At 38.6% G+C, this 16435-nt stretch overlaps 1 protein-coding gene across 1 annotated transcript; it reads left to right on the plus strand.

Moving 5' to 3' along the window:
* Positions 1–4326: 4326 nt before the first annotated feature.
* Positions 4327–5298, plus strand: LOC130834118 (olfactory receptor 6C2-like). The gene has a single exon (XM_057704189.1). The coding sequence runs from the start codon at positions 4327–4329 to the stop codon at positions 5296–5298; it is 972 nt and encodes a 323-aa protein (XP_057560172.1).
* The last annotated feature ends 11137 nt before the right edge of the window (positions 5299–16435 follow it).

The following is a 16435-nucleotide window of genomic DNA, read 5'->3' on the forward strand; positions in this document are numbered from 1 at the left end:
TGGGAACAGAAGTGAACACAAACCCCCTCACCAACTTAATGCTCCTCAGACTGTGGTTCCCTCAAAGGCTACTGATAGAAGACCGTCAGAAAGCTGTCAGTGTGTCATTTGTCGAGACAGTTATTTTCCATATTGCCTAACTATAGGCAAACGGCGAGTTCAGTTCGTTTTTAAATGTGGGCTCCAGTTCATTATAATTATGCGAAAGGTAATAAACACTCCTTTCTAGTATGTTGTCATTCTGAAGGAACATGAAGTTAGAATTCTCCTGCCATGGTCACTTTAGCAGCTATGAACAGGCCAGTCATAACTATCTGTTAAGGGAGGCATAACTGCTTAAGAGACGAAAGAATAAAAGGTGATGGAAAGGACACCACTACCCAATACTATGCACTAGCATCACAGACACCAAATAACATCAGTATGATAAGTTACCTCTCAGGGAAGCTCATCTTATGACTTGTCTGTTATTTAAGTCTTTTTTGGTGGAAAGTTCAGGGCGGGGAGGGGCACGGATTCACTTCTTGAATATCCGTCCCAAATGAAGACTGAATGAGGTTTGTTCCAAACATAAGTTCAAAGTGTCTCAAATATATTTTTAATTCACTAAATAGGGATTTGATGAAGGAAAAACACTCAATCACTCTTCTAGCTCCCAAAACGACAGTGAGAGTAGGTAGGTTTGCATGGGTGAAGTCATCAAGCCCCACATGTTAACATTAATTGAGAACACTACATATGGGAGGAAGGTGGTAAAATGTATTATTAATTTAATGAAATTGTACAAACTTTAATTGATCCAAACTAAAAATAAATAACTCTCGGTATCCCAGGGAACTTTTCCCAGTACAACATAGCACATTGGTGTAATTGCCAGTGAACACCAGAATGAAGCAATTTAAATCCAAAGGCTCTGTTGCCAGAGGCTTAACTGCTCCGCTGCTTTGTCAGAAGTAGTGTTTAGTTTAATAAGCTTCATACATTTAAAACACAATGTCCCTGAAGGTTAACTTACATGGTACTGGGCATTTTAAAACATTAAATTAAATTAATGATCATTCAATGCTACTATGATTGAGTTCACCAATCTTTCCTATCTATATAGAAGAAAAGAATTTTGATGAGAGAAGTTTTAGATCCTAGGAATTTTGTAGGAGGAGGTGGGCTGGCATTACAATGTCAGTGGCCAGTGCCAGGATTTAAACTCTTCTAGAAGGACAGAAAGAGAACAAGGAAGGGAGGGGGGAGGGAAGGAGGAAAATTAGGAGTACAGACGTGAACCTGACCTATCATTTGGTTTGGCCTATCAGAGTCTTCCCTGGCAAGCACATGGCAAGATACTGTCTCTCCAGTAAAGCATTTTTCCCATGAGATAAGGGAGGGGTTTCTGTTTCAAAAGCATGTCTGTGAACCCTCGGTAACTCGGCTTATGGTGAGTGATAAGGCTGAAAATTTTAGTAGAAAGAAAAGAACCTAAAGAAACTGAGTGCGTGTATAAACATACAAATAGTTACTAGCATAACTGAGTGCCAAGCAACAAGCTTGGAGCAGCTATCATCTCAAATCCAAAGGGCATTTTCACTTTTATCTTGTGTTACCATGTCACTGAGTATGCACTGAAAGGAAATGTTATCTCCCACTGGTAGCCTGAAAGCTCCTGGATGGAAAATTAGATCTCCGGTCTCTGATAGTATGCTCTTTAAGTAATAGCTGCTTATTATTCCTTTGACTGAATAAATGTAGGTTATTTACTTGGGCAATAGGGAAGAAGAGAGACCTCATGTATTTTTGATTCTCCACTCAGAACACATACAATGGGTCAGTTGGGGCAATTGTTTAAACACGTGAGAAATGAGTTTTTTCTCTCATTAGAAGTGTATAGTGTTTCCCTACCAACCCTTGAGTTAGGCCTAAATTTGCTCATTTAACAATCGATCCTCCCTAGTAAAACACAAATAACATATTATGTGACTATATTAAGTTATTACTGCTGATCCCCAGTGAGAACACATTTACCAGTTCTTCTTTTGCAGGATGGAGACCTGAGAGTAGCTGCTTGAAATATGCATCTCAGTGAGGGTAAGTTTTGACAGGAAGGAGAGGGGAATTTCCTGAGCCTCTGTCTAAAGGGATTCCTGAGGAAATGTAAATCAGAGTTTACAGGAAGACTTCGAACTCCTGGCAGGTGCTGAAATGGACAGTGACAAGTGTCAACGAGAAAGGTACAGTACATTAAAATTTGTTTACAAAGACTGGCTCCTATGTGTCCCTTTATCTTTGGATGTTGTTTGGGCAAGTTCCATGTATCTAAACTCAGAGAACATAAGCAGCAGGGTCAAGGAGCTGACTGGTAAATTAGTGGGGAGAGGTGATTTGGGGAGGCGAGCAGCAGAAATTGTTCAGTCGAGAGGTCACTAAGGGGACTTCCCTGGCGGTCCAGTGCTTAAGACTTCACCTTCCAATGCAGGGGGTGCGCGTTCGATCCCTGATCGGGGAGCTAAGATCCCACATGCCTCACGGCCAAAAAAGCAAAACGTAAAAAAGAAGCAATATTGTAACAAATTCAATAACGACTTTAAAAGTGGCCCACATCAAAAAAAAAAAAATACTAAAAAAAAAAGTCACTTTAAAAGGGGTCCACATCAAAAAAATATTTAAAAGAGGTCACGAAGATACCCCTTGAGACAGATTCTGAAGGCTACATGCTGCGCAGAGCACAGGGTTGACCAGGTTGGCAAAGAGAGCGGGTACCATGGATCATTCCCTCTGGGCTCTGTCCATGACCCAAAGCACCACAACAGCTTTAAATCTGCTTTATGTTCAGATTCCAGAAAGTTTTTCTTTGAACCACTTCAGGAAACCCTCTGCTTTAAGCAGTCTCCAAACTTAGAAATACTTTCATTTGCCTAAATATAAGGTAACTAAGCAAAGATGCATCTTTTATCTGCCTATTTAGAGACAATTTGAAGTGTAAAGAGCAGAACTAAGACTTTTTTTGATGACTAGCAACTTTATTCATTATAAGCCCAAACTGCAAATAACCCAAAAGTCCACCATGTGTGGATTCAAAGGGAACATACATGCCAAACATATAGATGACTCTCAAAAACATGCCGCTTGAAAACCAGATGTAAAAGATGGTTCCATTCATATAAAACCCTTGCAAACTCATTTATACTGACAGAAAGCAGATAGTGACTGCCTTAGGGACCAGGGGTACAGGGATGGATCAAACTGCAAAGGGAAATGAGGAAGCTTTTTTGGTGATGGAAATGCAGTGTACTTTGGTTGTGGTGGTGGTTTCACAGATGCAGACATTCTTTCCAAACACACTGAACTGTGAATCTTTTAATGATCGCAGTTTATTGTACTTAAAATTATACCTTAATAAAATTGATTTAAAAAAATTGAATTAACAATCTCGGCTCCTAAATGCGAGCAAGTCTTCAGGAGCATTTCTCGTGTAGTTAAAACTACTCACCCACTAACTCAGATGCATGTCCTTGGAGTTGCTCTTTCAGAAGAATGCTGGAATAAGAACTAACATTTTTAAATGAATGTGCTGCTGTTAAAATTCGGCATAACACAAGATGATCAACATAAAATACTAATTACGTATTTATCCAAACCCATAGACATAGAACACTAAGAGTGAACCATAATGTAAATTAATGGACTTTGAGTGATTGTGAGGTGTCAACTTAGGTTCACCGGTTGTCACAAACGTACCACTCCGGTGGGGGATGTTGATAACAGGGGAGGCTATATGTGCCTGGAGGCAAGAGGTATATGGCCATCTCTGTACCTTCCCCCTCAATTTTGCTGTCAACATAAAGTTGCTCTAAAGATAAGTATCGATTTAAAACACACAAAAATACTAATTAACAGATTCTTCGTGGTTTTGAAAATGGAACATTTTGGTATGGTGTGGAAAAGCAAAGACAGATGAGGACGGGAGAAAAAAAAAAACTTCAAAAACTTTCCTCCAGGATGAGGACAAATAAAACCTATGCCACAAGGTGATATTGTTAAGAAACTGCACATCAGATATGTGATCTATGGTTTTTTAATTTGATGTCTTTCTGAATATTCTTTCTAATCAGAGAATTAGAGGCATAAGATTCATAATAGGTATGTTCCATAAATGTCTCTGAGTAAGATGTCAAAGGCACTGTTATGCTAACAAATTGATTATTAAGTAAAAGAAGAAAGTGCATGTGAGCTGGCTCGCTGGGATGTTTCATTCAGATCCCAATTCTAGGTTCCTAAGGACACTTCTTTCTTCAGGTAGAATCGTAATCGCTCTTGACGTGGCAGGAAGCCGTGATGAGAAATCATTCAGCAGTAACAACATTCATCCTCTTGGGACTGACAGATGATCCAAAACTACAAGTTTTGCTTTTTGTATTTTTGTTTTTCACCTACCTGTTGAGTGTGGCTGGGAACCTCATCATCATCACTCTCACACTTTTAGATTCCCATCTTAAAACACCCATGTATTTTTTCCTCCGAAATTTCTCTTTCTTGGAAGTCTCATTCACCACTGTCTGTATTCCCAGATTCCTGTATACTATAACAACTGGAGATAATACTGTGACCTACAATGCTTGTGCCACCCAATTATTTTTTGTTGTCCTCTTTGGAGCAACCGAATTTTTTCTCCTTGCCGCCATGTCCTATGACCGCTATGTGGCCCTTTGTAAGCCCCTGCATTACACAACCATCATGAACCACAGGGTCTGCACTACACTCATTCTCTGCTGTTGGTTTGCTGGCCTGTTGATCATCCTCCCACCTCTGGGCGTGGGCCTCCAGCTGGAATTCTGTGACTCGAATGTGATTGATCATTTTGGCTGCGACACATCTCCTATTTTACAGATAACCTGCTCCGACACAATGTTGATAGAGAGAATTGTTTTGAGTTTTGCGGTGCTGACACTCATTGTTACCTTAGTGTGTGTAGTCTCCTCCTACACACACATCATCAAGACCATTCTAAGACTCCCTTCTGCCCAGCAAAGGAAAAAGGCCTTTTCTACCTGCTCTTCCCACATGATTGTGGTTTCCATCACCTACGGCAGCTGCATCTTCATCTACATCAAACCTTCAGCAAAGGAAGGAGTGGCCATCAACAAAGTGGTGTCTGTACTCACAACTTCAGTTGCCCCTTTGCTAAATCCATTCATTTATACACTTCGAAACAAACAAGTGAAAAAGGCCTTCAAAGACACAGTAAAATGGATTGTATTTCTCACAAAGAAGAGGCTAGTACTGTTTTTTGAAACCAAGGTAAATTAAATTTAAATTGAATAACCCAGGAGCAACAATCATAAATTTGCCAAATAAATGGTTTTTTCCCATTCTGTGGGTTCATCAAGCTAATCCTTCCACAGGAACATTTTTCTCTTATAATCCAAAAGCCAAAATCAAACTATTTATTTCTCCTTTTTTTGAATTTTATTTATTTATTTTGGCTGCATCAGGTCTCAGTTGTGGCATGCAGCATCTTTAGTTGCAGCTTGTGTGAAGGATCTATTTCCCCATCCAGGGATCGAACCCAGGCCCCCTGTGTTGGGAATGCCAAGTCTTACCCACTGGACCACCTCTACTTCTCCTTCTTTCAAGTTTATTTTTTTCAGAATGGTTTCTTCAATTAATGCGTGTTCCAGAGACTAGATTCCCAAAATACTCAATGTCATAAAAAAGAAATATAAATAAATAAAGTTGTATTTGTGGCCATATGGCCATCTCATGATGTGGAATATAAATGCCCAGAGAGCATTTCTCACACATTGGGAAGACTTCTGTATCTAGTGCTCAATCGTACCAAAGTAATTAAAGATTCTTTACCAAAGCTTAAAAAGTGATCTTAAAAAAAAAAAAAAGTATGCACTCCAGAGCTTTCATTTTAAAAACTTTATTTTTCAGGAATGATTAGAAGGTATTAATGGGACAAATTCAAAATCAGTGAAGATAGTTATATTCTTTCTTTTAAACCAGTTTATATACAAATTTGTTTCTACTGGTCTTTCTGAAAATTATTTGGCTGTCCTGCATCCTGAAATATATGACTACAGAAGAGAAAGAAAAAAAGACCTCCAAATGCTGGAGTCTTCTACTGACACTGCCATCCATGATGCTCAGACACAGACCCTAGAAGAACAAGCCTTGAATCTAGGAATAGGATAAGTAAATCTTAATGAGATAAGTTCTCCAATATTCAGACTTACATTATCCCTTGATTTAATGAGAATGTTAGAGATCAGGAGAGTTGATCAAAACATCAAATGTTCATGATTTGGGAAGGACATTCTAAGGGGTATCTTGTTGCTTAGCCCAGACTGACTACTGAAGATAAAATCCAGATATACTGTGAAAAAAATAACAGACTCAGAGAAGAAAGAAAGAAGTGGTAAAACAAGCAAGAGTTATGCAAGGACCTTGGACAAACAATTTAAATTCTTTCTATTAAATGGTAACAACAGTCTTTTTATTGTTTTCTAGCTCTGTAAATGTGAAAATAAAGTTTTGTGCTTTCACAGTATTATCTAAGTTTATTAAACATCACCTAGTGGCTCAAATGTACTTTTTTATTTTGATCATATTTTCAATTGTTCATTACAAGGTAATGGCCATAGCATGAGTACAAGCTTCTTCTATACTTCAGAAATATTCAGGGAAAATAGGACTCTCTTCTCCAAGGCCTTTCTTCTTTTTTCATTTAAAATTTCTAAAACACCAACAGCCCATATTGGTATTAATAAAAGATCAAATAATTTCACAAAGGAGGGAGAAGTGTTGGGCAGAAGTATTCCAAATAATTTATATAGGACTCCTCTGACAGAGGAGAAGCTGACAAACACCATGTCAGTCATATGATCCAGATCAACACTACAGTCCTGAGTCATGTTGAGAGTATGTGTCCTTGACATGACGTGATAAAAATGCCACTTTACCCTGTGGTCCTTTTCTCAATATCATCAGGCAACTTCCAACAGTGGGACATCTTATAAAATACCTAACCAGTAATCCTCAAAGCTGTCACGGTCCTCAAATACAAGAAAGTCTGAGACACTGTCACAGTCAAGAGGAGCCTAAGGAGACATGACAACTAAATGTAATGGAGTGTTCTAGATGAGAGCATGGAAGAGAAAAAAGGTACCATGTGCAAACTAAGGAAATCTGAATAAGCTATGGACTTTATTTAATGATAATGTACCAGTAACCAGTTCATTATTGGTACCAAATGCATCATCATAATGTAAGATTTTAAAAGGGGAAATTGGGCATATAGTATATGGGAATCACCCCTACTATCCTCTCCATTTTTCTGTAAATCTAAAACTGTTCTTAGGGGGAAAAAATCTATGAAAAAATAAATGCAATCCTCCAGTTAAAAATAGCAACTATTTTCTCCATGTTGAGAAAACCCTGTGGCTACTGAAATGATGGATTTGAAAGTGGATATAAAGATCTCTCTTGCAGGCCACTCAATGCAAGGATGCCGCTCCACTCCATTGTAGCATCTCTCATTCTTCTTCTTAGTCTGCTGATGACCTGTGTTTGACGCTCTCATTGCGACTTCCTTGCAGTCTCTCTGGAATGACTTCTCTTAAACATCATCTTAACTTTTGTTCTTGGAGATGGCAACCAAAGGACTTTATTAGTCCCTCAGAACCAGGAGCCCCCAGGGAATGTATTGTTTGCCAGCACAATTGATCCCATTGTGGCTGCTCTGAAGAGAGGAAAAAAATATTGTTACTTTGGATATTTAAAAACCTCCAAAAAGTTATGTCTCTTGCTGAGGTAATCATTTCTCCTGGGAACGGAAAGAAATGTAGAAATTCTCTGGCCTTTAACACATGTTTTGTTCATAATTTATTACACATTTAAATGTATGTCCAGCATTTTGCTATGCAGTAAAGAAAGTGCAACAAAGTTAACACACCCCAGGGCAACAATACAACATATAAAATAAACAACCACGAAAAGTTAAAAATACAGTATATTTCACAAGGAAACATATGAATGGCACAGATCAAGAGTACTTTCCATATAGGAGGGAGATCCCCGTGGCCAAGTGAAACAATAACAGCATTTATGATAGTCACTATGAGCCAGACATTGTTCTAAGTAATATGCATGGTAATAATAGAATCAACTAAAAACCCTGTATGTTGTATATTATTATTATCAATATATTATTATTAATAATAACATGTGGGGACTTCCTAGGTGGCGCAGTGGGTAAGAATCCACCTGCCAATGCAGGGGACACGGGTTCGATCCCTGCCCCAGGAAGGTACCACATGCCGTGGAGCAACTAAGCCTGTGAGCCACAACTATTAAACCCATGTGCCACAACTACTGAAGCCCACATGCCTAGAGCCCATGCTCTGCAACAAGAGAGGCCACCAAAATGAGAAGCCCACGCACCACAATGAAGAGTAGCCCCCACTCGCGGCAACTAGAGAAAGCCCGTGTGCAGCAATGAAGACCCAACACAGTCAATAAAATAAATAAATTAATTAATTAATTCATGAAATTTATAATAATTACATGCTATTATTATTGTTCTTGTATTGCAAATAATGGGACTGAGGCATAGAGCCTAAGACACACAGCTAATGGAAAAGCTGAGATTTGAATACAGGAAATCTGGATCTAGAGTTCTTGCTTATGATCAGAACACCATACTGCTTTCTTTTTTTTTTTCTTATTATTTTTATTTTTTATGTTTTATTGGGGTATAGTTGTTTTACAATGTTGTGTTAATTTCCACTCTACAGTGAAGTGGAGTTCCCTGTGCTATACAGCAAGTTCTCATTATTTATCTATTTTATGCATATTAGTGTATATATGTTAATCCTTATCTTCCATTTCATCCCATCCCTCCTTTCCCCCCTTGGTGTCCATATGTTTGTTCTCTACATCTGTGTCTCTATTTCTGCCTTGCAAACCAGTTCATCTGTACCATTTTTCTAGGTTCCACAAATGTGTGTTAATATACAATATTTGTTTTTCTCTTTCTGACTTACTTCACTCTGTGTGACAGTCTCTAGGTCCACCCACATCTCTACAAATGATCCAATTTCATTCCTTTTTATGGCTGAGTAATATTCCATTCTACATATGTACCACATCTTCTTTATCCATTCATCTGTTGATGGACATTTAGGTTGGTTTCATGACCTGACTATTGAAAATAGTGCTGCAATGAACATTGGGGTGCATGTGTCTTTTTGAATTATGGTTTTCTCTGAGTATATACCCAGTAGTGGGATTGCTGGGTCATATGGTAATTCTATTTTTAGTTTTTTAAGGAAACTGCATACTGTTCTCCATAGTGGCTATAAGACTGGACACCATAAAACTGTTAGAGGAAAACATAGGAAGAACACTCTTGGACATAAATCACAGCAAGGTCTTTTTTGACCCATCTCCTACAGTGATGGAAATAAAAACAAAAATAAACAAATGGGACCTAATGAAACTTAAAAGCTTTTGCACAGCAAAGGAAATCATAAACAAGACAAAAAGCCAATCCTCAGAATGGGAAAAAATATTTGCAAATAAATCAACAGACAAAGGATTAATCTCCAAAACATACAAACAGCTCATGCAGCTCAATATCAAAAAAACAAACAACCCAATCCAAAAATGGGAGGAAAACCTAAATAGACATTTCTCCAAAGAAGACATACAGATGGCCGAGAGGCACGTGAAAAGATGCTCAACATCATTAATTATTAGAGAAATGCAGATCTAAACTACAGTGTATGAATAGGTAGAGAAGTTCAAGGAAGGTGGCACAAGTGTTAGCCATCAAGAAGGAGCTGGATGCCCATCCACATCCATGGCTGATGACAACACTGAGTGTACAAGTGAAATGATTCTGTCGAATAGATGAGTGACAGGGGATTATGTGGCAAATCATTTCCAGATCAGCCATGGCTCTGCCTATGAAATAATCCACAACAGGCAGGTTTCAAAAAGTTTGTGCTGAAGCCTAAACTTTGGATTAAACGCAGAGGACTGCTATCCAAGGGAATTGTGATCTTGCATGACAATGCATGTCTGCACACTTCTGCCCACACTGTCAACACTCTGCAAAAACTTTGTTTTGAGGTTTACAGCATCTTCCCTATAGTCCTGATCTTGTTCCGTCGGACTTTCACCTGTTTGGTCCCCTGAAAGCTGCCCTACGAGGAAGAAGTTTCACTTCTGATGAAGAATTGAAGACAGCGGTGCATCCGTGGCTCTCAGCTCAGCCTGAACATTTTTTAATGAAGGAATACAAAAGTTTGTTGACAGATGGACACATGTATTGAAAAGCAAGGAGATTATATTGAAAAATGATATATTTGTCTTTTCTAAAAGTTAATTAAAATAAATTCTATAGCCAGAGTGTAGATAATTTTTGACTCATCCTTGTATTCTATATATTCTACAAAAATCATACGTATAAAATTATAATCCTGCACTACTTGCATCAATTTTGGGTGGGTTGGACTGCAACTGACCTTTTTTAAGAAAAGTTGTTTATATTCAAAGTATATAACATGAGGATTTTATATACATAGTGAAAGTATTACTACAGTCAAAGTAACTAACATATTTTCTCTTCACAGTTAGCTCTCTCGCTCTCTCTCTCACACACACACACAGAAAGAGGGAGAGAGAGAGAAATAAGGGCACCTGAAATCTATTCTCTTAGAGAATTTCCAGTATTCAATGCAATATCATTAACTATAGTCATCAAGTTGTACATAAGATCTCTAGATTTATTTATCCTACATGTTTGCAACTTTGGACACTGGCCAACAAGGACAGTAACTGTTCTTGAAGCTTAGATCAAACATAGGAAAACTGAACACAGATGTCCCTAATTATTTGTGATGTCTCATGTGAAGACTGGTCACCAGAGGAGAAAGCTGCTTAGAACAGAGAAAGGGGGCTGTTTCCACTGTGACACAGAGCAATAGGACTTCATCTAAATCTGACTTTCCACTAAAAAAAAAAAAAATGCTACAAATGAACTTATTTACTAAACAGAAATAGAGTCACAGATGTAGGAAACAAACTTATGATTACTGGGGGGAAAGGGAAGCGGGAGAGATAAATTGGGAGATTGGGGTCAACATATACACACTACTGCATATAAAATAGATAACTAACAAGAACCTACTGTATAGCACAGGGAACTCCACTCAAAATTCTGTAGTGACCTATATGGGAAAAGAATCTAAAAAAGAGTGGATACATGTATATATCCACGAATCGTATAACTGATTCACTTTGCTGTACAGCAGAAACTAATACAGCATTGTAAATCAATTATACTCCAATAAATATCAATCAATCAATCTGGCTTCCCTTGGGGAATTCTGAGCACCTTCTCTCCTGAGTTTAACTGAACTATCCCTAGGCAACATGGAGAGGGTCAAGTCTTCTGACTCTTCATCTGACTCTCTTTGTTTTTCACATGACCTATTGTTGCATCTTCCTGTCTCCAAAGACATTCTTTCCACTGATGTATGATTAAAGCTTTTATTTCAAAGAATCCCTTCAAGTTCATTCCATTGTAGATTAATTAGTGGCTATTGAACCTGGGCTCCCAAGGGAATCTTGTGTCTGTTCATTCAGTTGATCTCTCCACGCCTGTTGCAGACTCAGTGGATATAACTATTCTTGTTCTTGTAAATGTAAATTTTAGGCAGAGACCTGTCTCCCTGGTAGAGTCTTTCCATCTTCTCAGTTAACCAGAATACACGAACGTTTTTCCTACTGATAGAGTAGAACAAGACAGTTGGAATTTTTTTTTTATTTCTTAAGAGGAAAGGTGACTGGAAATTAATAGGCACCAGTCACTGAGGAGCACATTCTCACTCACAGAGTTTTTGTGAGTTCTAGTGTGGGGGTGTGCACGAATAATCTGAAGAGGTCTACACTGACCTGCTTCCGTCACCCATTCCTGTCTAGTTTTGAGTTACACTAAGAACCTTTGTGGTTAAAGTGCACTCAGAAGCCATGAAGGACCATCAAGGAGGTGAGCAGAGTCAAGTTGATTTTTTTTTTACCAGCATAGCGGGTTTATTTGAGGATAGCAGAAAACTTCAATTTGGGACAAGCATGCCTATAGCAAACAGTACAGGCAAGTCTAACAAACAAATAAGAGAAACATTACTTTGGAGAGAAAAGAGTGGAAGTTGGGACAGGTTGTTTTCAACGAAATTCAATGGAAGGAAAGTGAGAGTTTATGTTTTTATTATTTTATTGAAGTATAGTCAATTTACAATGTTGTGTTAATTTCTTCGGTACAACAAAGTGACTCCATTATACATATATATACATATATAAAATATATATATTATTTTCATATTCTGTTCCATTATGGCTTGTCACAGGATATTGAATACAGTTCCCTGTGCTCTACAATAGGACCTTGTTGTTTATCCATCCTATATAAAATAGTTCGCCTCTGCTAATCTCGAACTCCCATTCCTTCCCTCCCTTTCCCGCCCCCCGCCCCCACCCTTGGCAGCCACAAGTCTGTTCTCCATAAGGAAAGTGAGAGTTTAGCATGGTGCCATATTTCCCATTGACTGGGCTTGTTGCTGGGCAAGGAGAATTCTCACTGTTGGGGTCTGTAACTGATGTCAAGTTGTAGTGTGTGAAGGTTCTTACTTCTGGCCTTCTGACTCCATTTTAAATGAAGTTTCCTTTATTTTGTTTCACAACAACTTGGATGTATCTTTGCTCTCCTCTGTTGACATATTTGTTTTTGAATAATTAAACTTTACAGCTGTGAAATATAATAAAATTTGTGCTAGAAATCAAGTTGATTTTGACAGATACTCACCACCTGAAACCAACAGAATCAAATTTGAGTACTAAATAATGTTGACAATATTCAAGAAGAATCAACAGATGAGTTCTGAGATATCACCTTGTTCTATGACAAGTGACATGATTTTGCACAAGATCTTTGAATACTATTCATGGAAGGGAGAAGGCTTAAGAACAGAAACAGATGATTTGTAGAGGATACAGACACCAGGAAATGTTCTGAGAAAGCCCTTTCCTCTCAATCCGATGAAACTGTCTCCCTCATTGTTCTCCCTACACAATCTGAATCTCCAAGCTGAGGCCATAACCCTCTTTAATGGGCTTCATATTTTATAACACATTTGTTCCCAGGTATGGTAAACACACTAGGCCATTGGTCAATGAACACATTAAGTTAGGACATTTCTACTCTATTGTGCAAGAGTTCATTTATTTTCCAGGTGACATTGAGATGTGGAGAAAAATAAGTACTGACAGAAAAAAAGTAAGGAAATGTTCAGGGCCCAGAGAATAGTCCAGGACAAGATATCATATGAGTACACCTGAAGCCTGGATCCAAAATAAGAGATGGAATCAGATAGATAAGATGGAAAGAGAGTTGGAGTCCAGAGACTTGACCTTTAACATTTGGTCTCCTATGATCAGTCCCTGAGTGACCATATTACTGGAATGGCAGCAGCTGGCAGGTAACAAAAGCCAGAGGCCATTCCACTTCCCTGTAATGCTATCTGAAAACCAGGGGAAGGGCTATACTGTGCAACTGGACACAGTCCATCCCTCACCGCGGGGGGAAAAGCCATGTTTCCCTAGACTCAGGGGAAACCCCCCTCAAGGTTGTTTGCAGGAAATATTTTCCAACAACCAAATGAAAACCATTCTTGCAAAAAACTAATTGGTGTCTACTGAGAGGATCCTATTCCATTTATCTGTGTCCTCTCATTTGCCCAATCATTAAAAGCTTAAACAAAGGAGAAGTAGAAGAAAGCGTCAGTATTCTTAAATAGTTAAGAACTGAATCTCTGGAGTCAAATTATTTGTCTTCATATCCCCGCTTTACCATTCCCTCGATGGATGACAGCCTAGATGAATAAGTTTTAGGTTCCCTAATACTTGGGAGCCACAGCTTCCTCATCTGCAAAATGTGAATTATAATACTACAAACAGCAAAGAGGTGCTGCATTAGTTGCAATAAAGCACATGAAGTGTTTAGCACTATACCTGACACATAGTAAAAGTTCAAGAAATGTTAGCTGTTAGCCTAATAAGATTTGAAAATTAATTGGAAGGGAGAAAAAATGGATTCCTTATCCAGAAGCATATCTTCTATGATTGAAATTCATCATCAGAAATGCACTTGTCAATTAAAAAGAAAATATCTCTAGAATCAACAGTTCAAAGCTATTGCCAGCTTTTGAAAGCTTAGTATTGATTCATTTTCCAATTCTACATCAAGAAAGCTGTCTGAGAGCAGCTTTCTGAATAAGAAGACACATTTACTAAGTGGTTAACCTTTCACATAATAAATTATTCACTTAATAAGTTTTCCAGAAGGATATTAGAGACCAAGAAACAGAAATAGTTGGACTAGTAATCACTGGAAGCTAGAGAACACATTAGAGTTAGAAAATCTGAAGATCAAAAAACAGACCCCTTAAACTTTTTTCCCACATTTTTATAGTACAGAAAATATGTAATTAGGATTTAGGAGACAAATTTATTTTCCTGCCACTAATAAGGCAGTTAAACATATACTTCCAACCATCTATTCTCAACCTCAAAATTAGGGGGCTGAGCAAAATGGTTGACAGTATCAGCTGCATTTAAGATTGTATCCATTGGTTCACAATTTACAGATAATAATTTTATATAAAGGGAACTGGTATTCATCAAGGATGAGTGTTTTTTAATAAAGAAAGAGATAAAAGGACATAGTAGAGTGTGGAAGAGATGGCTAAGTTAGTAGCATAGTACGAACAAGGGATTCTGAATTGGCACAAGGTTTTGAAAGGTCAAGGCACCAAGACAAGTCCAGAAGATAAGTTAAAGGTTACGTGCAGCTGGGGAGTGAGTTCAAAAAGAGGTGGGTGGGTTAAGAAATATTGTCAGCACATTATTCTACAAATTGCAAAGATTAAATGACAAATACTAAGAGTAAACAGGGGCTTCCCTGGTGGCAGAGTGGTTAAGAATCCACCTGCCAATGCAGGGGACATGGGTTCAAGCCCTCATCCAGGAAGATCCCACATGCCATGGAGCAGCTAAGCCCGTGCACCACAACTACAAGCCTGCACTCTACAGTCCATGAGCCACAACCTCTGAGCCCGCGTGCCATAACTACTGAAGCCCGTGCACCAAGAGCCTGTATTCTGCAACAAGAGAAGCCACTGCAATGAGAAGCCCGCGCACTGCAACAAAGAGTAGCCCCCACTTGCCACAACTAGAGAAAGCTTGTGTGCAGCAACGAAGACCCAACGGAACCAAATAAATGAATAAATAAGTAAATAATTTTTTAAAAAGAGTAAATGACAAACCTAAATATTTCTTCTTTCTCTCTTGGAAGGAGGAGAACACACTATGTGTTACATCTATTAAGAGCTCTATTAATGAATAGACTTGCCAAGGAAGCAGTCCTTGTGAGAGTCCAGAAGTCTTCATAATATCAAGCGGGTAGAAACCTTTATGGAAGTCTGGGAGATACATTAAGGAGGATAGAGCTACAGTTGCAGTAAAGGAAAAGACAGAAAGGGAACAATCTTCCCTTAACCAAAAAGGGAAAGTACCGTGGTGGGGTGGGAACAACTCCTATTCATGGGAAAAAGAAGAAAGAGCAAAAATATTCAGCCTTTATTTAGTATTGATAATGTCCCTAAAACAATGCTGAGAACTTTGTATTTAATCTTATTTAGTCCTCACCATAATTCAGTGAAGGAGATGATATTAACATCTGCATTTTGTGGGTGATGAAACGGAGGAAGTCGAGTCCTGCGAAGCCATCGTGTGGCCCGTTACCCAGATCGTTACCCTGATCTGACTGATTCCAAAACCCCAGTCCTTCACTGTCACCATTTACAAAATGACCCAGGCAGCTGAATTCTGCCTATCCAGGAGCTACCTTTCCTGCAGCCTCAACCAACCTCCTGGAGGAGAATTAGGGGGGTGGGGCTCAAGGGCTGGAACAGAATTCAATCTCCTAGCAGCTCATTTACACAAAACCGTTCTGCACATTAATCCATAAATAATGTAAAAACTCTTGTCTGATTTACTCTTTGGCCCAGGCAGACATGCCTGGTGTCAGTTCAGGGGAATCTCTGGTAAAAGTGCTCTCTTTACTGCTGATGCCAAAAATAGCTTCAATAAGTTTAGAGACATTATGGGAGATAAGTGACTACATGGAAATAGATGAATGATGTTTCAGTTAAAGTGAAATCAGCCAACCTATTTCCGTGTGTAAAATGTTTGGTCCCACTTATTGACTTAATAAATATTTAACTCCTCCTGAGTGCCAGACATGTTGCTAGGCACTCCACAAAACAAACATGATCTGAGTCCTTATCGGCCTTGGGGTCTAGTAAGAGAATAAAGATGA

Source organism: Hippopotamus amphibius, chromosome 12 (genome assembly GCF_030028045.1).
Source record: "Hippopotamus amphibius kiboko isolate mHipAmp2 chromosome 12, mHipAmp2.hap2, whole genome shotgun sequence".
Taxonomy (NCBI): domain Eukaryota; kingdom Metazoa; phylum Chordata; class Mammalia; order Artiodactyla; family Hippopotamidae; genus Hippopotamus; species Hippopotamus amphibius.

Coding starts and splice junctions, on each gene's coding strand:
- LOC130834118 (XM_057704189.1), top strand. CDS start 4,327: ATGAGAAATCATTCAGCAGTAACAACATTCATCCTCTTGGGACTGACA.